This window comes from Dipodomys spectabilis, unplaced genomic scaffold (genome assembly GCF_019054845.1).
Source record: "Dipodomys spectabilis isolate Male_0828 unplaced genomic scaffold, ASM1905484v1 ptg000603l, whole genome shotgun sequence".
NCBI classification, from domain to species: Eukaryota; Metazoa; Chordata; class Mammalia; order Rodentia; family Heteromyidae; genus Dipodomys; species Dipodomys spectabilis.
In genome coordinates, this window is record NW_024871280.1 from 51,897 (window position 1) to 75,771 (window position 23,875).

At 49.5% G+C, this 23,875-nt stretch overlaps 1 protein-coding gene across 1 annotated transcript in view; it reads right to left on the minus strand.

The window, feature by feature from the left end:
- Positions 1-16,973, minus strand: part of Scn10a (sodium voltage-gated channel alpha subunit 10) — a 39,972-nt gene extending 22,999 nt beyond the window's left edge. Inside the window, exons 1-14 of the mRNA XM_042671155.1 lie at positions 16,701-16,973; positions 16,077-16,195; positions 13,369-13,449; positions 11,043-11,171; positions 10,218-10,309; positions 9,861-10,052; positions 8,937-9,000; positions 7,414-7,555; positions 6,774-6,971; positions 5,617-5,787; positions 4,069-4,350; positions 2,338-2,449; positions 1,457-1,695; positions 154-327 (exon numbers count right to left, since the gene is read on the minus strand). Of these exons, the coding sequence (XP_042527089.1) occupies positions 154-327; positions 1,457-1,695; positions 2,338-2,449; positions 4,069-4,350; positions 5,617-5,787; positions 6,774-6,971; positions 7,414-7,555; positions 8,937-9,000; positions 9,861-10,052; positions 10,218-10,309; positions 11,043-11,171; positions 13,369-13,449; positions 16,077-16,195; positions 16,701-16,973 (2,268 nt within the window). The remainder of the gene's footprint in view (positions 1-153; positions 328-1,456; positions 1,696-2,337; positions 2,450-4,068; positions 4,351-5,616; positions 5,788-6,773; positions 6,972-7,413; positions 7,556-8,936; positions 9,001-9,860; positions 10,053-10,217; positions 10,310-11,042; positions 11,172-13,368; positions 13,450-16,076; positions 16,196-16,700) is intronic.
- Positions 16,974-23,875: the final 6,902 nt, after the last annotated feature.

Here is a 23,875-nt window from a genome sequence, read left to right on the forward strand (position 1 = left end):
AGAGTTCCCGCTTGAGCAAATAAAGCTCAGGGACAGTGCCCAGGCCCTGAGTTCAAGCCCCAGGACTGGCACACAGACAAACAAAAACAAAAACAGGACAATGCTTCCTTGGATCTGAGTGGGAGTTTCCTGGTGGCCAAGAGAAAAAGTTACCAAGCGGAAAGTTCGAAGCACAGACAAACTGCCCTTCTTGGCCACTCCCAGCTCCGACAAGCTCACAGTGACAATGACACAGTCGAAGATATTCCATCGCTTCTGAAAGTAATAGTAGGGGTCAAAGGCGATGATTTTGAAGACCATTTCAGCAGTAAAAAACGTGGTAAAAACCTGTGGATGGAAACACAACTTTATCATTTAGGGCCTTTGAAATCAGTAGTAATCATGGGTGTGTGGGGGGGGGGAAGACTGTCAGAAAGTCTCATTTACAAAAAGCAAACCTGGCTGGGCCTGTGGCACATGCCTGAAATCCCAGCCCTTGAAAGGTAGAGATAAGAGAATGGAAAATTGGTGATCATTGCTGGCTCTATTGATCTTCCTTAACAAATATATATAACGCTGGGCACCACTGGCTCATGTCTGTCAACCCAGCTACTCAAGAGGCTGAGATCTGAGGATCATGGTTCAAAGCCAGCCCAGGCAGGAAAATCTGTAAGACTCTGATCTCCAATGCACCAGCAGAAAACCAGAAGTGGAGGTGGGGCTCAACTGGTAAAATTGAGCCTGGAGGGGAAAATAACTCAGGGACAGTGCTCAGGCCCTGAGTTCAAGCTCCAGGATAGGCACAAAACCAAACCAAAACACAGCAAATCCATCTATCTATCTATATTTTTCCTAGTCTTGGGGTTTGAACTCAAGGCCCAGCCCCTTAGCTTTTTCACTCAAGGCTGGCATTCTACCACTTGAGCCACAGCTCCATGTCTAGCTTTTTGCTGGTTCACTGTAGAGAAAAACCTCACAGATTCCTGAGAATTCAAGGGACAGTAATAACGTCTGTAATGTTCAACTAGCTATACCTAGCTCAGTGTTCGCTCTTTCTCTCCCTCCCCATCCCTCTTCTCCCTCTCATTTGCTTGTACATCCTAAGGAAGGCAACCTGAGCCCTGTTCCACATTTTCCATCGGGTCACTTTGCCCTCAGCCAATGAGAGCAATGCATTCCTGAGGCGGCTAAGCACTCAGCCAATGAGAGCCATACGCCCCTGAGAAGGTGTGGCCACCACTCAGCCAATGAGAGCCATACGCTCCTGGGAAGGTGTGGCCACCACTCAGCCATTGAGAGCCATACACCCCTGAGAAGGTGTGGCCACCACTCAGCCAATGAGATCAGCCCATTCCTGATGAGGCTAAGACCTCAGCCAATGAGATCAGCCGGTGGTTGATAAGGCGTGGCCTACCACGGCCCCTGGCCCTGCCCTGCCCGGGTCGGCACTGGCAGTGCTGCCCTCTGGCTCACTCACAATGTTGCCCGTCTGCAGCATGGACTCGAACGCGCTGCTCATGCCGTGGTGCTCCATGGCCATGAAGACTGTGTTCACCACAATACACAGGGTGATGGTGAGCTCGGCAAAGGGGTCCGTCACCAGCTCGAAGAGCAGCGTCTTGAGCCTCAGCCAGGTGGGACAACACTCCCAGATCAGGTACTTCTGAGCCAAGTTGATCAGACAGGGCAGACACCTCTGCTCTGACTCCTCCAGCTCTGTCATACAGCGGGGGGTGAGTGACAGCTGTCAATCACATGTCATCTTGGATTTCACGCCCCCCCCCCATCCCCAGCTCAGGGCCCAGGTCTCCTTCTATCAATAACACATCACTGGGCTTAATGAACATCTTGCCTCAGTACCCCAGATCCCCTTGGTCACCCCTCCTTGCTGAATCCCTTTAGCTCTGTCACTGGGCGGGGGGCAGGAAAGCTGTCACAATTGCTCAGCACTAGTGGCTTATGCCTGTAATCCTAAGAACTGAGGACTGGGGTTCAAAGCCAGCCCAGGCAGGAAAGTCTATGAGACTCTTTTCTCCAATGAACCCCCCCACCCCCACACACAAAAAGAGCTGGAAGTGGATCTGTGGCTCAAGGGGTAGAGCATCAGCTTTGAGCAAAAAAAAGCTAAACAAGAATGAGAAGGCCCTGAGTTCTAGTCCCAGTACCAACACAAAAATATTAAAAGAGCAACTCTACTACACCCTCTCCCAAACACACACACACACACACACACACACACACACACACACACACACACACACACACGGGTAAAAGGAGCAGACCACAATGGGGAGGAGGCATATTCAGGATCTCAAAACACTAGCACAGAGGACAGCTATCCGGAGGATCACAACTCACCTTCGATGACTGAGGTCATAATACTGACCACACTCATTGCCCTTTGGACTCGGAAAGGTTCGTTCACATATTCTGCTGATAAGAAGATGGGCTTGTCTCCTGGGTCACATGCCTGAAGAGACAGAACCAAAAAGAAAAAGAAAAAAAAATCAGGAGAAACTACCCCATCCCCGCCCTCAACCTGAACTCTTAACAGTGATGAACCAGGCCCCAGGTTCCCTGCTGGTCAGACTCATGGTTGCAAGTTTCCCTGTGGAGGAAGAATCCTTGGTAATGAGCTCTAGCCTGGAGCAGAAGAGTTCAGAGACAGCAACCTGGCCCTGGGTTCAAGCTGAGAGACAGACAGACAGACAGACACATGCCAGAGAGCAACAAGAAGTTGTCATCTCTGGAGTCCAGGTGGAGGATGCTCTCCCACCTCCCCACACAGTGGAATCTGTCATCCACTTGAGCTTGAAACTCTAATCTTCAGAACTCTGAGAGACCAACTCCTGTGGATCCTCAGTCTCGCGTTGCCTATGGTTATTCTGTTAATAGGAGCTGAATGGACTACAACATTGTATACCAGAATCTTCCATTTTTGAAGCCCTGTCTGGATGTGCTCAGCAAGGCGAAGTTTGCTTCCGCAGTCTGCAGCTGCCATCAGCCAAAAAACCTGGCAATCAAGCAAAACAGAGCAGGCCGGCTGCTCCCTTTTTATCCCTAGCCCAGCAGGTCCCACCCCCCTGCTCCCATTGGCTGGGCTCAGGCCTCCTCTGCTCCCATTGGTTGTGCTCAGGTCCCTCTGGTTCCCATTAGCTGAGCTCAGTCCCCTCAGCCCGCATTGGCCAAGTTCAAGCCTCCTCTGCTCCTATTGGCCAAGCTCAGGCCCCTCTGCTCCTATTGGCTGAGCTCAGGTTCACAGTCTGCAGAAGGATGTGGCTGAATTAACAAGATGTAAGCATATTCCAGGAGCTCCCCTCTGGCCATCTTCATTCAAATGCTCAGGAAAAGGATGGATGTCACTAAAGTAATTCACAAGGGTCAAGCCACCAGCCCAGGCAAGAACCCTTCAGAGAAACAAGTCTCTGGAAACTCACAGAAAGGAAGCAAATTTACTTTGGTAGAAAAGATGGGTTTTCTCACAATACCACACTCTTTCATTCCCATATGTAAATACTAGATTTCTTTTTCATTTACCGGTGGAGACAATTCTTGTTTTCATTTTTGTTTTGCTTGCTGGCATCTTGAATCCCACAGTATCTAACCACATTGAGAGAACACAATTCTGTAAGCCTTTCCTAAGTCAGTAGAGCTCACATTATTTGCAATTTGCTCTGTTTCTCCCTCTGGCTAGCCAGAGAGGGCAAATCAAAAACACTTGAGGCCTCGTTACTGAAACCGGAGGGAGAATTCAAATTACAGGGCTCAAGCCAATTTTTCTGTTAAGGAATTCAAAGCTGGCTGGATGCTGATGGCTCCTGCCTGTCATCCCAGCTACTCAGGAGGCTGAGATCTAGATTGGAGTTCAAAGCCAGCCCAAGGAAGGAAAGTCTGTGAAACTCTTTTCACCAATGAACCACCAGAAAACTGGAAGTGGCGCTGGGACTCAAGTGGTAGAGTACTCGCCTTGATCTCAGGGGACAGCACCCAAGCCCAGAGTTCAAGTCCTAGGACTGATGTCCAAAAAAAAAAATCTAAGAAGATATTCCTTTCCCTCACCTAAGGAGCAAATGGGGTGTACAAACTCACCGGGACATCCGTGGCTCCAGGAACAGGTAACATGATGGTTCCCCCATCCCCATATCCAGAGCCAGAGTTGGGGGGTTGTGACAGTGGAATTCTGGGAAGGGGGTCTTGTGGTCCAGGACCCCTGCCCATTAGCACAGGGCCGCGTTGGCTTTCGGGATCTCCATGAAACACTCCATCGTCACTGATCCCATCAGAGAAAGAAATTTCTCGCCCAGGTGCTCGGAAATGAAACACGCTGCTATGGCTGGCTCGGCGTCTCCCCGCAGTGAGGCCTAGGAAGGACTGGGCATCGCCCCAGTCATGAGCAGGGAGAGAAACAGGCTGGAAGCTGGTCATGTGATCAATCAAGAGCATAGTCTCCTCTGCCCTCTTCACTTCCTGCGAGCCTCATTATCACCGTTATTCATTGTGTGCTGGTGCTAGGACTTGAACTCAGGGCCTGATCGCTGGGCCTTAGCTTTTCTTTTCTTTTTGGGGGGGGGGTTCTGGTGGGGGGGGGCTGAACTCTGGGCCTGGGCGCTGTCCCTCAGCTCTTCAGCTCAAGGCTAGCACTCTACCACTTGAGCCACAGCGCCACTTCCGGCTTTTTTCTTTTTTGCTTATGTGGTGCTGAGGAATCAAACCCAGAGCCTCAGGCATGCAAGGCAAGCGCTCTACCACTGAGCCACCTTCCCAGCCCTGGGCCTTAGCTTTCCACTCAAGTCTAGCCCTCTACCACATGAGCCTCCACTTCTAGCTTTTTGGTGGTTCACTGGAGGTAAGAGTCTCATAGACCAGGTGCCAGTGGCTCAAAGCCTGTCATCCTAGCTACTCAGGAGGCTGATATCTGGAGGATTGCAGTTCAAAGTCCATGAGACTCTTATCTTCAATGAACCAACCAAAATGCCAGAAGTAAAGCTGTGGCTTAAATGGTAGAGCACTAGCCTTGAGCAAAAAGAAAAAGAAAGAAAGAAGGAAGGAAAGGAAGGAAGGAAGGAAGGAAGGTAGGAAGGAAGGAAAGGAAGGAAGGAAGGAAAGAAAGAAGGAAAGAGAGAAGGAAAGGAAGAAAGAAAGAAAGAAAGAAAGAAAGAAAGAAAGAAAGAAAGGAAGGAAGGAAGGAAGGAAGGAAGGAAGGAAAGAAGGAAGAAAGAAAATGGAAATTCTAAGAGTGATTTCAGCACCAAGGACAGGGAAATTCCGCCCACCAACTATAGAGCAGCCAATCAGATTTCCCCTAGAGACGCGGCCCCTCCCTGTCCACAAGCATGGTGGACATCCATTTTCCCTACAAACCTAGACTCTTGCTCCAATGCTGCCTGACTAGGAGCACAATGCTGTCATATAAGGGTCATCCTGTATTCTCTTTTCCCATGTGTTACAATTCCAACAAGTGTGTGTGTGGTGTGTGTGTGTGTGTGTGTGTGCATGCATGTGTGCTGGTACTGGGACTTGCACTCAAGGCTTTGCACTCTTGCTTGGCTTTTTGTTGTTTAAGGCTGATGGTCTCCTACTTGAACCACGCCTTCACCCCCGACAACCAAGGCTCCGAGCGGAGCTTTGAACTCTCACCATCCTGCGCTGGTTGTAAGGCTCCGATTGGGGAGAGTTGTTGTCGGCGGAACCCTCGGACACCCTGGCTTTCAATCCATGCCTTCTGGGGTCATTGGTGTTTTGGGTAGCTGGTGGTGATTCATTGTGAGAATGGAGCGAGGCTGTGTCAATGCCCAGCGATGCCAACACCTGGGGAAAGAGAGAAAGAGAGAGAGACAGAGACAGAGAGATGGATAGAGAGAGAAAGACACAGACAGAGACAAGAAAAAGGGAGAGACAGAGACAGAGCAGATTGAGCCAGGTTGAACACGCATGTACGTCCTAGACACAGAGGCCACAGGGGTGGAGGATTGGAGACAGAGGACAGGAAAGGGTCAGGGCTGTACCGTGCTAGGGTCAGGATGAAGTGACCAGCTCAGGGACCCCTCTGTCACTCAGTCGCTGGTAGCTGCTGGGGGGCCCACCCGGTCCCCTCATTTTTTTGGGTGCCAGTCCTAGGGCTTGAACTCAGGACCTGGGTGCTGTTTTCCAGAGCTTTGGTGATCAAGGCTACCACTTGGAGCCATAGCTCCACTTGCAGCCTTTTGGTGGTTTATTGGAGATTAGAGTCTCAAGGGCTTCCTGCCCAGGGTTGACTTTGAACTGTGATCCTCAGATCTCAGCCTCTTGAGAAGCTAAGATGACAGGTGTGAGTCGTTGACTCCTGCTCCCTTGATGATTCATTGGAGATAAGAGTCTCATGAGCTTTCTTGCATGGGCTGCCTTCAAAATGAGATCCTCAGATCTCAGCCTCCTGAGTCACTACCATGGCAGGTGTGAGCCATGGATGCCTGGACAATTTTTTTTTTAAAGAAATGGATCTAAGACTGGATCAAGATGCATCTCCCTAGCTGAGCATTGATGGCTTAGGCCTGTCATCCTAGCTACTGAGGAGGCTGAGATCTAGAGGATCACAGTTCAAAGCCAGCCAGGGCAGGAAAGTCTGTGAGACTCTCACCTCCAAGGAACCACCAGGAAACCGGAAGTGGCGCCATCTATCTGGCTCAAAGTGGCAGAGCGTCAGCCTTGAGCACAAAGAGCTCACGGACCGTGCCCAGGCCCTGAGTTCAAGTCCCAGGGATGACACTACATATTCTCTGCAAGTGGCCCCTCAACTATTTAACCCCCTTACCCACCTCCTGCTCCTTCTGCAGCAACTCAGAGGCCTCCTGGAATTTCTTTGCCTTTTCCTCGATTTCCAGCATGGTGGCCTGGTTCTGCTCTTCGTAGGCCATGGTGACCACGGCCAGGATGAGGTTGACCAGGTAGAAGGAGCCCAGAAAGATGACCAGCATGAAGAAGATCATGTACATCTTCCCCGATGCCCTGAGCGTCTGCAGGTGCAAGGGAAAGCAAAGAGGCGCCCGGATTCATAGTACAGGGGTCACCTGTACATTACGTCAGGATCCCCCACCCGCACCCTCAGTCTCCAGGAAGAGGGGAGCCATACCCACAGATCCCCCCCCAGCCTCCTGTGGAGTCTGCCTTGGGAGCCAGGCCCTGGTGGCTCACGCCTGTCATCCCAGCTACTCAGGAGGCTGAGATCTAGAGGATCGTGGTTCAAAGCCAGCCTGGGTAGGAAAGTCTGTGAGACTCTCATCTCCAATCAACCACCAGAAAACTGGAAGTGGTGCCGTGGCTCCAATGGTAGTGAGTTAGCCTTGAACCAAAAAAGCTCAGGCACAGCACCAGGCCCTAAGTTCAAGCCCTAGGACCAGCACACGTACACACACACACACACACACACACACACCACACACACACACGAGTCCATACCTGCTGGTAGAGGCGTTCCCAGGAGTCCTGTGTCATGAGGCGGAAGAGGGAGAGGAAGGCCCAGGCAAAGGAATCGAAGCTGGTGTAGTTGTAATCTGGGTTTTGGTAAGTTTTAAGGCAGATGGAGCCTTCAGGGCAGTGGCTGTGGTGAGCAGGAAAAAAAAACCAATTATTGATTTGACAGCCTCTGTTTATTGGATACAAAGCAGTTCAAGTCAGCGGAAGACCCACAGAGTTGGACATCAGAGATTAGAGTTCAAGTTGACCTTCCTCCTCCTCCTCCTCCTCCTCCTCCTCTTCCTCCTCCTCCTCCTCCTCCTCTTCCTTTTCCTCCTCCTCTTTCTTCTTTTCCTCCTTCTCCTCCTCCTTTTTTCTGTTGGTCCTGGGACTTGAACTCAGGGCCTGGGCGCTGTCCCTGATCTCTTGTGTTCTCAAGGCTGGCGCTCTACCACTTGAGCCACAGCACCACTTCTGATTTTCTGGTCCCCAGGCTGGTTTTGAACCATGATCCTCAGATCTCAGTCTCCTGAGTAGCTAGGATGTCAGTCGTGAGCCACTGGCACTGACTTTTATTTTTGAAGCCTATTTGGAACCTCAAAATATATACTTTTTCTTTCCAATGCCATTTTGCCTACATTACAACACTCTATTGCCCTAAAATAATGAGAGGCAGACCTGTTTGGACAGCGCTGTCAAACAAACAACAAAATCCCTGCATCCGTCATTAGTATTTAAGGAGTTGTGTGGAGAGGCAGAAGGAAGAGGAGAGAGAGGGAGAGAGAGACAGAAAGAGACAGAGAAAAGGAGGAGGAGGAGGAGGGGAGGGGAAGGAGAAGGGATGGGAAGGGAAAGAAGGGGTAGGGAAGAGGAAGGGAGGGGGGACGGAAGAGGAGGGACTAGGGCAGGAGGAAGAGGAGGGGTTGGGGAAGAGGGGAAGAGGGAGGGGGGAGAAAGGAAGGAAAGAGCAGGAAGAGCTCTGGGCCTTGCACACTTCCACTGCTCTCCTGGGCTTTTGCTGATTCTGTCCAAGAACCCAAGGAGAAGAGGGGCATCTTGAAGCCACAAGCCCTCCATCTCTAAATAAATAGTTAAGTAAACGAATAAATGGTTCACTGGCTAAATGAATGATTGTTTTAAGTCCCAAAGTCTTGGATCATGGCAAGAAGCCTCTCTCTCTCTCTCTCTCTCTCTCTCTCTCTCTGCCATCCTGGGGCCTGGACAATGTCCCTGAGCTCTCTTTCACTCAACACTAGCCCTCTCCCACTTTGGGCCACATCCCCCCTTTTCCAGCTTTTTTGGTGGTTCGCTGGAGAGAAGAATCTCATCAGCTTTTCCCGTCCCCAGTTGACTTTGGACTGTGATCCTCTGGATCTCAGCCACCTTAGTCAGCTGGGACGGCAGGCGTGAGCCACTGTACCTGGTCAGTATATCTTTCCTCAAGATGGTAACGGTGTATCTGACCAGAGAACACTGAACACAAGAGGGAGACCCGGCCTTGGGGCCCTGGTGGGCTGGGAACTCACCCCGAGTCAGAGCCATTCCCGCACAGCAGGGGCTCCGAAGTGCCTTCCTTGATCACATACTTCTCTGCGGAAAGAAAGGAAGACATGAGCAGCTTCCCCGTGGTTCTGGACACTTCCAGCAGGGCCTAACTTAAAGCCTGGGCTCTTTCTTTAGCTTTTTAATTTTCTTCTTTTTTTTTTTTTTAGCTCTCAAGCCTGGTGCTCTACCACTTGGACCACACTTCCACCTCTGGCTTTTTGCATGGTTCATTGGAGATCAGAGATTCCCAGAGGGACTTTTGAACCGCGATCCTCCGGCTCTCAGCCTCCTAAGAAGCTGGGGTGACAGGTGTGAGCCGCCCATACCTGGCTACAATACTCACTGCTCTAAAATAAAATTAAAATAAAAGAGATTCTGGGGAGCAAGTTAGACCTGATGCAGCAGATGTATTCCGGGAGAACCAAAAAAGATCCAAACATATCGCTCTACAGACATTCAGGGCCTCGATCCATAAAGCAGCTCTCGGGCCCAACAAACTCGGGCCTTATTTTGTTTTTGTGTGGGTGTCTGTACTGGGGCTTGAACTCAGGACCCCCTTGGTCTTTTTTTTTTTCAGTCCAAGACTGAGATTTGAACTCAGTACCTGCTATTACTGCTCCCAGGCAAGTTCTCCAGCAATGGAGCCATGTCTCCAGTCTCCAGGGACCTCCCAGTCCCATTTGGGTTTTTCATACAAGGCGGGTGCTCTACCACTTGAACCACGCCTCCACTTCGGGCTTTTTTTTGGGGGGGTGGTTCACTGGAGACTAAAGAGTCTCAGGGACTTTCCTTCCCCCTGGGGCTGGCTTTGACACGCGATCCTCTGGATCTCAGCCTGCTGACATGGCTGGGATGCTAGGCATGAGCTACAGTCCTGGTCTGGATAGCGGGTGATCGGCACTCACCTTTCCTGTCGGTGGAGTCGGTGGCATTCGCCGGGAAGGTTGTGGTGTTCCAGACACACTTGTTCTTGAGGTTACCCTTAAAGAGCTGCAGGCCCACCAGAGCGAAGACACTGAGGCAGAAGACGGTGAGGATGGTCACGTCCGCCAGCTTCCTCACCGAGTGGATCAAAGCCCCTACTATGACCTTCAGCCCTGCAGAGAACCGACCGCACGCCCGGCTCACACCCCTGCCGAGATCGGAGGTTCAAAGCCAGCCCCAGGGTAGAAGAACCCGAGAACTGAGACTGGCACCACCACCACCACCAACAACAACAACAGCAGTAATAGTAATAGGACAAAATGGAGTCCACAACCCACCTGGGATCACAGAGACCGTCTTCAATGCTCTCAGAACGCGGAAGGTTCGCAGGCCAGAGATTCCTTGGAGGTTGGTAGCTGCACCCACATACCTGGGGGGGGGGGGCGTGAGATTGACTGAGCCGGGTAGGGGGACCCCGGGATCGCAGGCAGGACACAAAGGGGGCGATCGTGGTGGACAGGACCCTCAGCACGCCCGTGGCTGACCACCACGGACAGCCCAGCCCTGCCCTCTGAGCACAGGTCTGCACACCGGGGTATCCCTCTCACAAAGGATCGCTGAGAAGTCGGGCTGTGATCCCAGGCTCTGGGTTCTACACAGATGCCTGGCTGTGCAAACAGGCAATCTTGTTGTTTGCCACTCAAAAGGCTTGAACTCGGGGGGGCCTAGGTGCGGTCCCTGAGCCTCTCTGTGCTCAAGGCTGGCTCTCTACTACTCTGAGCCATAGATAGGGCACCACTTCTGGTTTTCTGGTGGTGCCTTGGAGATTGGAGTCTCATGGAACTTCCTGCCCGGGCTGGCCTTGAACCATGATCCTTGGATCTCAGCCTCCTGAGGAGCTGGGATGACAGGCGTGAGCCATGGGTGCCTGGCCTGAGTTGAGGTCTCTGACTTGGCCCCTGCAGAGGGAGCTGGATTGACAGATGAGGAAGCCTCACGGGAGAATGATCCTGGAGACCCCTAAAAATAACGATGAACCACAGGCAACACAAAGATGACACCGGTCACCTGGGGGGGGGGCACTCACGCGGGGGGGGGGGAATTCACGCCGGGGGTGGAGGACTCACGCCGGGGGGGAACTCATGCTGGGGGGGGGAACTTACGCCAGGGAGATGACACTAAAGTCCAGCCAGTTCCAGGGGTCACGCAGGTAGGTGAACTCATTGAGGCAGAAGCCCCTCGCCAGGATCTTTATCAGAGCTTCAAAGGTGTAAATGACGGTGAAGACGTACCTGCGAGAGAGCGCAGGACAGTGACCTGTGCCAGAGACAGACACACAGACAGAGACAGAGACAGAGAGACACAGAGACAGAGACAGAGACACAGAGACAGAGACAGAGACAGACAGAGACAGAGAAAGACAGAGACAGAGAAAGACAGAGACAGAGAAAGACAGAGAAAGAAGAAGGAAGAGGAGAAGGAAAAAGAGGAGAATGAGGAGGAAAGAAAGAAGGAAGGAAGGAAGGAAGGAGGAAGAGGAAGAGGAAGAGGAGGAGGAGGAGGAGAAAAGAAGGAGGAGGAGGAGGAGGAAGAAGGAGGAGGAGAAAGAAGAAGAGGAAGAAGAAGAAGATAAGAATGAGGAGGAGGAGGAAAAAGGAGAAGGAGGGGAAAGAACAACGAAAGAAAGAAAGAGGAAGGAGGAAGAGGAGGAAGGGGAAGAGGAGGAGGAGGAGGAAGAAGAAGGAGAAGGAGGAGGAGGAGGAGGAAGGAGGAGGAGAAAGAAGAAAAAGAGGGAGGAGGAGGAGGAGGAAAGAAAGAAAGGAGGGAGGGAGGTTGGGGGGAGGGAGGGAAGGAAGGAAGGAAGGAAGGAAGGAAGGAAGGAGGGAAGGAAGGAAGGAAGGAAAGAGGAGGAAGAGGAGGAGGAGGAGGAGGAGGAGGAGGATCTCTGGGGTGTTTTCTCTGCCTGTAGGAAGGAGAGCTGGGTTGCTGGGTCCCTGGGAGCCACCAGGTCCCAGGTGAGGAAGAAGGAGGTACGTGGGGAAGGGCAGATGCAGATGGAGGAGCGGCAGGGCACACAGGGGTGAGTGGGGCGGGTGGGGCAGGCCGCAGTGCGGGGGGCGGGGTGGGGAGGACTGTGATCCCCCCGTTTCATGCTCCAGACACCTGTCTGGTGGAAGCTGGCGTCTGCTTTGTTCCAGACCCATGGATGGGAGGAGAGGGCATGGGTTCTAGAAACTTCCTTCCTGTCTCCCTCCTCTTCTCCCGTCAGGCCCAGTGAGCCTTTATTTGCCTGGCGTGGAACTATTCTGCTTTCTCTCACTTGGAGAAGCCATCAGCAAAGCCATGGCTCCAAACCAGCTGCTCGGTGGGCCTGGGCGCTGTCCCTCAGCTCCTCAGCTCAAGGCTGGTGCTCTACCACTTGAGCCACACCTCCAGTTAAGCACTTGCTTATGTGCGATGGAGTCTCACTGCATGGCGCTTGTGATCTTCCTACCTCGGCCACTTGAGTGTTGAGATTATAGGCATGCGCTACCATGCCCGGCCCTTCACACAGCCCCCACCCAAATGGCTATCATACATCCTGAGGCCATCCAGTGATAGTTTGCTGTGCATGCAGGGTAGAAGGTGGGCAGGAGAGATCTTTTCGCCAGCCATTGCTAACATTTTTGTCTCCCTACTCTTTCTGGAATGTTCTCCCCCATATTTTTGTGCGGGTAGGGGGGCTTTTTTGTTTTTGCTAAGCGTTTTCTTTGGTCATGGGGCCTGAACTCAGGGCCTGGGCGCTGTCCCTGAGCTGCTTTTTGCTCAAGGCGAGTGCTCTACCACTTGAGCCACAGCGCCACTTCTGGTTTTCTGGTTGTTCACTGGAAATGAGAGTCTCACAGACTTTCCTGCCCAGGCTGGCTTTGAACCATGATCCTCAGCTCTCAGCCTCCTGAGTAGCTAGGATGACAGGCGTGAGCCACCGGCGCTCAGCCAATCCATATGGTTATGACTTTTTTTAAATTTTTTTTTGTTTTTGAAGAAAATCATCTGAGTATTTATGAAATAAAACTCACAGAAAAAATTAGGTACCCAGTGGCCCAACATCTTGGCTCCTAGCTACTCAGGAGGCTGCAATCTGAGGATCCTGGTTAAAAGCCAGCTGGAGCAGAGAATTCCAAGAGACTCCAAGGAATGTGCCAAAAGGCTGAAGTGGAGGCGTGGCTCAAGCGGTAGAGCACCCGCCATGAGGGAGAAAAATCCAAGTGTGAGTTTTGAGACCCTCCTGAATTCATTCATGTTTCTGTGCACCCACCCAGAGAAAACACCAAAGAAACAAAACCAGAAGAAGAAACCTAAATCCTTCTAAAATCAAATTGATGATAGAATTCAGCATTCTATGAAGAAACAGGGAAGATAAAGACAAATTTTTTAAAGGGCCGAGGAAAACAAGAGGGCAAAGAGAAATGGGGAAAGCCCAGGAGATGGTACGATAGATCAACTCACTCGATTTTTTCTGGAAGGTCATTCTGGGTCATGCACCCACAATTGATCAGAATCGTGACGGTAATAAAGGTAGTGAACCAACTGCAAGACCCGTGTTAAGGAAAGATTGGGTTTCCCATCCACATCATGTCATTTAAGATCACCTCCGTGTGTGTGTGTGTGTGTGTGTGTGTGTGTGTGTGTGTGTGTGCCGGTCCTGGGGCTTGAACTTGGGACCTGGCCGCTGTCCCTGAGCTTTTCCCCCTCAAAGCTGGTGGTATTCTTCCCCTTACAGCCACCTACCTCCACGTCCAGCTTTTTGGCTGGTGCCTTGGAGGCCAGAATCTCACAGACTTTCCTGTCCCAGGCTGGCTTTGAAACCGTGATCCTCCTAGTTCCAGCCTTCCCCAAGTAAGCTGGGATTACAGGCATGTGCTACCAGCACCTCACCCCATTTTGTCTCTGAAATCAGGTAGATAGGATTCTCTCTCATCCGGATTGGAGCCTGCTGAGAGGTGAAGCCCAGTGGGTAGAATATCAGGCCCAGTATATACCAAGTGGGCCCAGTATGAAGAAGCGGCCTGGGTGCTGTTCCTGAGCTTCCTTTGCTTAAGGCGAGCACGCTACCACTTTGAACCACTTCCAGTTTTCTGGTGGTTCATGGGAGATGAGAGTCATCATGGACATTCCTGCCCGGGCTGGCTTGGAACAGTGATCCTCCAGATCTCAAGCCTCCTGAGTAGCTGGGGCAGGGAGAGAGGGGGACCACCCCACAAGGCTAAAGCTGTGGGAAAGAATGCAAAAGCGAGTTTTTGCCTACAGGGTCATTTTTTCTTCTCCCTGCTCCCTTCTGGATCTTTCTGAAGAAAAATGAACCAAAAAATAATAATAATAAAAGAAGACAAATTCCAGCAGAGAACCCTGGCCCCCCGAGTCAGTCTTTACTGTCTGGCCTCGGGGTGAGCAGGAATGTTAAATCTATCTTCGGGTTTTCTGTAAATGCTTTGCTAATGCGCCGTGTTTTCTGGTTACCTAGGAACAGACCCGATTTGAGCAGGCAAAATGCATCTAATTCAACCGCATTATTTCCTTGTTCTCCTCTGTAATGATCACTAAATTATACTTCAATGAAGAAATTGGCTCACATCTACAGAGGACTCGAACACAAGTGTTAACATTTTTCAAGAGATCACACCTGTCATTCTACAGACTTTATAAAGTCAGACTGCATCTTGTTGTGTTTAATGGTACTTAGGAGCCGGTGTTGGTGGCTCCCGCCTGTCATCCCAGCTACTCAGGAGGCTGAGATCTGAGGATCGTGGTTCAAAGCCAGCCCAGGAAGGGAAAGTCCATGAGACTCTCCTCTCCAGAGGACCACCAGAAAAACTGGAAGTGGTGTTGTGGCTCAAGTGGTAGAGCACCAGCCTTGAGTAAAAGAAGCTCAGGGACAGTGCCCAGGCCCTGAGTTCAAGCCCCAGTACCAAAATACAAAAAAAGAAAATTAGCTTTAAGTAGTTGCACAAAGGGGTTTCTTTTACCTTTTCTTTCTTTCTTTTGGGTGTGCATTTGATATCATAGAATTATCATTATTTAATTATGATTCTATTATCATTATTTATAGTATTATATATTACATACTATTATATATCACCAAATGATAAATAATATCATATAACTTACTATGATATTATATAAAAATTTGATATCATATAAAATATTATCTAAATTTATTATGTAATAGTATCACTATTATATAATAATGTGTATATGAATTATACAAGTAAATATATATTTATGTATAAATGAATTTTATAAAAAATAAATTTATATATAAATATATTTATACATAGTATATTTATTGATATATACCTTTAGATATATAATAATTTATATATAAATTACATAAATATAAGCAAATAAATATATAATAATATATAATTATTATATATTATATAATATTATATACACATTATCATTATATAATTAAAATATAATAAATATATTATATATAATTATATGTAATAATTATAATATATAATGTATATAATTATACATAATAAATATATAACTATATAATTTTACATTATCATTGTTATAAATTATTACATCGGTGATGATGTTATTGCAAATAATGATATAATTATTATAAACAATGATAATATTAGTATCATTCTAGATAATTAGATACAATAATAATAGTATCCTTTTTTTTTTGTCCATCCTGGGGCTTGAACTCTGGGCCTGGGCGCTGTCCCTCAGCTCTTCAGCTCAAGGCTAGCGCTCTACCACTTGAGCCACAACACCACTTCCGGTTTTCTGGTGGTTTATTGGAGATAAGAGTTTCACGGGCTCTCCTGCCCGAGCTGGCTTTGAACTGCGATCCTCAGACCTCAGCCTCCTGAGTAGCTAGGATGACAGGCGTGAGCCACCAGCGCCCGGCAATAGTAGTATTCTTATTCTATGCTAATACGGGGCTGGAACTAAGGGCCTGGGTGCTGTCCTTGAGCTTTTACACTCAACGCTGGTGCTCTACCACTTGTGTCACACTTCCACTCCGGCTTTTTGGTGAGCCCTTGGAGATAAGAGTCTCAGAGACTTTACGGCTGGTGCTGGCTTGGAAGCGGGGTCCTCAGATCTCAGCCTCCTGAGTGGCTGGGGTGACAGGTGTGAGCCACGGGGCGCCCTGCCCTTGGGAGCCTGCTTTGAACCCACAGAGACACAAAGGATACGAATGGACGGACACCTTGATGGCTGTTCTTCGGATGGGGTTAAAAGGACTGAAGAGCCACAGGGCCCGGGTGGCACTAAACCGGGAGATGGTCCTCCCTTTGTTCAGCACAATAAAAGTCTAAAACACAACAGAGCAAAAAAGACACACACACACACACACACACACACACATGAGAATCAGAAACCTGGCCCAACCACATTTCAAAGCAAGAGACTCATGAGAGCAAGGCTGGGGCTGGTAGCTCACACCTGCCATCCCAACCACTCAGCAGGCTGAGACACGAGGATGGCAGTTCAAAGCCAGCCTGGGTTTCTTACCTACAATAAACCACCAGGAAACCGGAAGTGGCGCCATATTGGGCTCAAAGTGGTAGAGCGCCAGCCTTGAACACAAAGAAGCTCAGGGACAGTGCCCAGGCCTCGAGTTCGAGCCCTGGCACCCACAAAAAGCCAAAAATCTCATGGAGAGAGATTCAAAGCATGCGAGCGCTGCGTTACATCGATGGCTTGGTTTCTGAATCTTTAGCAGCCTTGTCCCATTTGTCAAGACTTAGGGGATCCCCTGGATCTCTGGGCCTCTCACTGAGAGAGCATGACTCCCTCCCCCCCCAAGTAGCTCTTACCCGGTGAGTGCTGTAGAAAGGATCTAAATCCTCCAGGGTCTCCCCGACCAGCTCCGCAGGGAGTTCACCATAAAACTTAGGTAGCTGGTTGCAGGCTTTCAAGTCTAGCTGAGGCCGGAGCTTCTCACCCTCCTCCTCTCTGCTCCTCCTTTTCTCCCTGCTTTTCTTGGCAGCCTGATGGGCTGAGATGCGTTTCTCAATCTCCACCAGGGACTCGGGAGTGAACCGGCGGAAGTGGGGGGTCACCCCCAGGGACACCAGCGTGAGCTCCATCTTCTCATCCTTCTTCAGGAGGAGTTCAGATCCTTAAGAGAAGACACAGGACCCCCAGAGAAGTTGACAGCGTGGCCATTGTCCCCACCCCCCCATCTTTTCCTCCCCCCCCATTGCTAGACTACCCCCCAATTCTGAGCTCACAAGAGCTTCTTCCAAACACGCATCCCCAGGGCTTTCAGGGAGAGGCTGTTTGTCCACCCAGGTCCTGGCACCTTGAATGTGTTTGCTTCCCAAGAGCTATTCCCATTGCTTTTGGGTTGGTGTGTTTGTTTAGGGCTGGGACCAGGACTCGAACTCAGTCCCTGCTGCTTTCGCTCATTGGCTAGCATGCTATCCGCTGGGCTACGCCTCCACCCGATCAGCCATGCCTCCACCCCCTTACTGCTTCTTTCTGCTGCTTTACTTTGTGATCTTCCCCAAATACATGCACACACACACACACACACACACAACATGCTTACACATACACACATTTACTCACATGTACACAATATAGTCACATACACACACATACACTCACAATACACACACTCAAACACACATATACTTATGCATACACACATGCACACACATACACACTTACATGCACATGCACATGTACACACACACACACACACACACACACACACACACACACATACTCTGCCTGTACCAGTGCTTCCTCATTTCAAGGATGACCACCGAGCTCCAGGCTTGCTCCTACATTCCAGGAAGACTTGAATTCAGAATCTACTTCTTCTAAGTAACTTTCTGCCCACAATCTTTTCATTCATTAACATTTACAATGTGTTCTTCATTCCTGGAACTGCAGTTTAGATCTCCAGATGATTGTCTCCTTGTACACGGATGACCAATCTCCCTCACAGCCAGATTATCCATTACAACTATTTGTGTGTGTGTGTGTGTGTGTGTGTGTGTGTGTGTCTGTGTGTGTGTCTGTGTGTGTGTGTGCCAGTCCTGGGGCTTGAACTTAGGACCTGGCACTGACCTTGAGCGCTTTTGCTAAAGGCTAGTTTGTGCTCTACCACTTTAAGCCCATGGTGCCACTTGCAGGTTTTGTTGGTTCATTGGAGATAAGAATCTTCTGGATTTTTCTTCCCAGGCTGGCTTTAAATCACAGTCCTGATTTCAGCCTCTTGAAGAGCAAGGATGATAGGTGTGAGCCACTAGTACCAAGCTTTTATGTATATGTGTGTGCATATATGTGTATATAATCATATATATGCATATACATGGCTATGTGTATATAAACATATATGTTTGTATATTATGCACACATGTATGTATATATGTATATATTCAGTGATATTGGTGTATGTCCAGGTAATTTGAATTTGTGTGTGTGTGTTCGTGTGTGTGTGTCTGTCTGTCTGGTTTTTGTTTTGTTTTGTTTTGTTTTTGTTGGTCATGGGGCTTGAACTCTGACCTGGGCGCTGTCCCTCAGCTCTTCAGCTCAAGGCGAGCGCTCTACCACTTGAACCACAGCACCACTTCCAGTTTTCTGGTGGTTTATTGGAGATAGGAGTCTCACGGTCTCTCCTGCCCGGGCTGGCTTTGAACCTCGATCCTCAGATCTCAGCCTCCTGAGTAGCTAGGATTACAGGCATGAGCCACCAGCGCCCAGCTGTCTGTCTGTTTTTGACTTTGGACATTTCACTAAAGTTCAGGGTTTCTGGAACTATGAGAACACGGTTCAGAAAGCTGACCATTGAAGGAGCCAGGCCATTAGGCCTTGTATAATAAGCTCTTCCTGGCCATGTAAGAGAGACCATCTTAGCCACAATCCTGCTCAGTCCTTGCAGACAGAACCCCACTCTCTGTGGCATCAGGAAAATCTCCTGTGAGTTCCCTGTAAACCCTAGCAACTCAGGAGGCTGAGATCTGAGGCTCATGGTTCAAAGCCAGCCCAGGCAGAAAAGCCTGTGAGACTCTGATCTCCAATAAACCACCAGAAAACCAGAAGGAAGAGGGAAACAGTTGGCTCAAACTGGCAGAGCATCAGCCTTGAGCAAAAGAAGCTCAGGGACAGCACCCAGGCCCTGAGTTCGAGTCTCAGACGGACACACACACACACACACACACACACACACACACACAGAGTTGAATGCTTGGGACTTGACTCGAAGCTCAGGGAATGAAGCTGGGGACGTCCTTGTGTGTGACTCTTCAAAATGAGGCAGAATTAAGAGCTGTGCAAATGCAGCTCAGTGCTGTGGTCCTGCCAGAAAGTGGGGGTGATCTGTTGGGCCCTGTGCTGTCCATGGTGCTGAAATGACTAATAACCAAGTGGGTTGGGTTTTCTGTAACTAATCTCTTCTGTAGCTCAGAATGACTGGGCCGGGCTGACACAATAAGAGGAATGGAGAGCTGGAGGTCCGCGCCTGTCATCCTAGCTACTCAGGAGGCTGAGATCTGAGGATCACGGTTCAAAGCCAGCCCGGGCATGGAAAGTCCGTAAGACTTTTATCCCCAATAAACCATACTCAGGAAACTGGAAGTGGCGCCGTGGCTCAAGTGGTAGAGCACCAGCCCTGAGCTGAAGCGCTGAGGGACAGCGCCCAGGCCCAGAATTCAAGCCCCACGACCTGTTTAGAATCCCCTCCCACTCCATAGGATTAGAATATATCTGCATCAGAATATAAGACTCAAAATATGTTACTCACAGACTTCCAGAATTCTTGGAGGCAGTTGGGGGTGGGGGGGGGGGAATGCTTGTCAGAACTGTAAATTCTCATCAATTTAAATCTAGGCAGAGTCTCCTGACCAGGTATTTTTAAATTAAGTGAACTGCCATATATTGTGATATCTGCCTTCCTTCCCTTTCTTTCCTTCCTTCCTTCCTTCCTCCCTTCCTTCTTTCCTTCCTTCCCTCAATCCTTCCTTCTTTCCTTCCCTCCTTCCTTCCTTCTCTCCATCCTTCCTTCCATCCTTCCTTCTTTCATTCCTTCCCTACCTTCCCTTCCTTCTGTCCTTCCCTCCTTTCCCTCCTTCCCTTCCTCCTTCTTTCCTTCCTTCCCTCCCTTCTTCCTTCCCTCTCTCCTTCCCTCCCTCCCTCCCTCCTTCCTTCCTTCCTTCCTTTCCCTCCTCTTCTCCGTCCTTGCATCCTCCATTTCTTCCCTCCCTTTCTCTCACCCTTCCCTTCTTTCCTTTCCTGACTTTCCTCTCTTTCCCTCCTCTCCTCCCCCTTCTTCCTTCCCCTCCCGTCTCTTCCTCTGCTTGCTTGCTTTCTTCCTTCCTTCCTTCCTTCCTTCCTTCCTTCCTTTCTTTCTCTTTTCTTCTTAATGTCCCCTTTTCCCTTTCTCCCTCTCCTCTTCTCTCTCCCTCTCCCTCCTTTCTTCTCTTCTTTTTTCTTCCTTATTTCCTCTCCTTTGTTCCTTTCCCCTTCCTCCCTCTCTCTCCTTCTCCTTCTTGGTCCCTCCTTCCTTTTCTCCTTCCTTCCTTCTTTTCTTCCTTCCTTCCCCCACTCCTTTCTTTTTTCCTGGCAAAACTGAACTCAGGGCCTTGCTCTACCACTTGAGTCACACCTTCTTTTTTTTAGCCTCTGGTTATTCAGTTCGGAACCTCGTGGGGTTTTTGGTTGCTTGTTGCTTTGCTTTTGTTTGGGGGCCTGGCAGCAGCCTCCAACCATGATCCTCTTCCCTCTGCCTCCCCTCGCCCTCCTCTGCCCCAATCAACAGATGGACAGGCACGCCATGCCCAATCCTGTGGGACTTGGCAATCCTGTGGGACTTGGCAGGATGTAACGCAAGTGAGAGTTATGTTTCTTGTCAGCTCCCTTCCTTGCCTGCTCTGTCTGAGGCATCGCTGACAGGTTCTTCCCCGTGGAGCTACTAAGCACCGCAGCTTCCTGGCATGCCATGCCAGCCGCCTTTCTCTGTCTCTTGTCAAAGAATTGTAATCTGTTCTCCGGTGCTCTAGTGCTCAGCCCTCTCCTTTGCACCAATCCTGATTCTCCCCGCTCCTCCTCTGAGTTAGCTGTTTCTTCTGTGTCGTGTTAGATGGAACCACCAAGAACCCGGTTAGAGGGGCACAGAAAGAGATGGGGTGAGCAGATGCCATCACGGGATTCAGTAAACACCAGGGGGAAAGCAATTGTGAAATCTGTGGGCAGGAATGGGAAGGGGAAACTGAGGGAAGAGGGACATGGCCTAAAAGAGAAATGGATGCGCACAGCACCTGGACTGTGCAATGGTAACCTCTCTGTGCAACACCTCAACAATAACAATAAAGTTATTATTATTTTTGTTGGTCATAGGACTTGAACTCTGGGCCTGGGCGTTGTCTTTCTGCTCTTCAGCTAAAAGTTGGTGCTCTACCACTTGAGCCACAGCACCACTTCTGGTTTTCTGGTGGTTCATTGGAGATAAGAGTCTCACAACCCTTCCTGCCCGGGCTGGCTCTGAACTGTGATCCTCAGATCTCAGCTAGGATTATAGGTGTGAGTCACCGGCATCTGGCTTAAGTTACATTTTTTTTAAATAACTCAGTTGTGGACATTGATCAAGATACATTGCACTGCGGGGTGCTGGTACCTCACACCTGTAATCCTAGCTACTCAAGGGGAATGAGATCTGAGGATTTAGGCCCCAAGACAAGGAAGAAAAGTCCATGAGGCTCTTATGTCCAGTGAACTATAAAAAAAAAAGCCAGAAGTGGTGCTGTGACTCAAGTGGTAGAACACCAGAGCACCAGCCTTGAGTGATAAAGCTAAGGAAGAGTGAGAGACCATGAGTTCACATCCCAGGACTGGCACAAACACACACACACACCACACACACACACACACACACACACACACACACACACACGATGCACTGTACTCAAGAAGAAGGAGGAGGAAGAGAAGGGAGAAGAGGAGGAGCAGGAGGAGAAGAAAGAGAAGGAGGAGAAGGAGGAGGAGGAGGAAGAAGAGGAGGAGGAAGAGGAGGAGGAGGAGGAGGAAGAGATGGAGGAGGAGGAGGAAGAAGAGGAGGAGGAGGAGGAGGAGGAGGAGGAGGAGGAGGAGGAGGAGGAGGAGGAGGAGGAGGAGATGAAAACGAAGGAATCCAACCCCAAACTAGGCTCTGGGGGCTCACGCCTGTCACCCCAGCTACTCAGGAAACTGAGCTCTGGAGGATCACGGTTCAAGGCCAGCCTTGGGCATGAAATTCCGTGAGACTCTCATCTCCAAAGCACCACCAGAAAACCAGAAGTGGTGCAGTATATATGGCTCAGAGAGGTAGAGCGCCAGCCTTGAGCACAAAGAGGCTCAGGGACAGCGCCCAGGCTCTGAGTTCAAGACCCATGACCGACAAAAAGAAATCCACCTAGCTCCAATTTTTTAAAAATCTCACCTAGACTAATAGGGAATGCCAGAGAACCTTCTAGAACCCTCAAGATTGTGTGAATTCCCCGCCAGCCTGACGATCCACCCCCTCCACCCTCACCCCTTCGCTCTGTAATTGCCTTTGATTAGGCCAAATCTTGAAAACAGGGCACCTGCATTAAAAAAAAAAAAAAAACCCCGTCCACACAAAGTAATTTTGTGGCTGTTAATCATCTGGAGCATTCATTAGCTCAGAGCTAAAGAGATTACTTGGGGACAGTAATTCCTCTGCTGTGAAATTTCTCAAGAACAATCTGCAAATGGAAAAGAAAAACGTTGACAGGTAGAAATGGGTTTTGGACAAGGTTCAAAAAAGGATTTAAAAAAAAAAAAAACCAGAGCCCTGGGAAAATTTGCTTGACAGTGTCAAGCATAAAATGTAGCCTGGGGCTTTCCTCTTCCTCTTCCTCCTCCTCCTCCTCCTCCTCCTCCCTCCTCCTCCTCCTCCTCCTCCTCCTCCTCCTCCTCCTCTTCTTCTTCCTCCTCCTCCTCCTCCTCCTCCTCCTCATTCTTCTCTTCTTCTTCTTCTTCTTCTTCCTTCTCCTCCTCCTCCTCCACCTCCTCCTCCTCCTCATTCTTCTCTTCTTCTTCTTCTTCTTCTTCTTCTTCTTCTTCTTCTTCTTCTTCTTCTTCTTCTTCTTCTTCTTCTTCTTCTTCTCCTCCTCCTCCTCCACCTCCTCCTCCTCCTCATTCTTCTCCTCCTCTTCTTCTTCTTCTTCTTCTTCTTCTTCTTCTTCTTCTTCTTCTTCTTCTTCTTCCTTCTCCTCCTCCTCTCCACCTCCTCCTCCTCCTCATTCTTCTCTTCTTCTTCTTCTTCTTCTTCTTCTTCTTCTTCTTCTTCTTCTTCTTCTTCTTCTTCTTCTTCTTCTTCTTCTTCTTCTTCTTCTTCTTCCTTCTCCTCCTCCTCCTCCACCTCCTCCTCCTCCTCATTCTTCTCCTCCTCTTCTTCTTCTTCTTCTTCTTCTTCTTCTTCTTCTTCTTCTTCTTCTTCTTCTTCTTCTTCCTTCTCCTCCTCCTCCTCCACCTCCTCCTCCTCCTCATTCTCTCTTCTTCTTCTTCTTCTTCTTCTTCTTCCTCCTCCTCCTCTTCCTCCTCCTCCTCCTCCTCCTCATTCTTCTCTTCTCTTCTTCTTCTTCTTCTTCTTCTTCTTCTTCTTCTTCTTTCTTCTTCTTCTTCTCTTCTTCTTCTTCTTCTTCTTCTTCTTCTTCTTCTTCTCCTCCTCCACCTCCTCCTCCTCCTCATTCTTCTCTTCTCTTCTTCTTCTTCCTCCTCCTCCTCTTCCTCCTCCTCCTCCTCCTCCTCATTCTTCTCTTCTTCTTCTTCTTCTTCTTCTTCTTCCTCCTCTTCCTCCTCCTCCTCCTCCTTCTTCTTCTTCCTCCTCCTCCTCCTTCTTCTCTTCTTCTTCCTCTTCTTCTTCTTCTTCTTCTTCTTCTTCTTCTTCTTCTTCTTCTTCCTCCTCCTCCTCTTCCTGCTCCCTCCCTCCCTCCTCCTCCCCTTCCTTTTCTTCTTCTTTTTGGCCCAAGATCAGGACTTG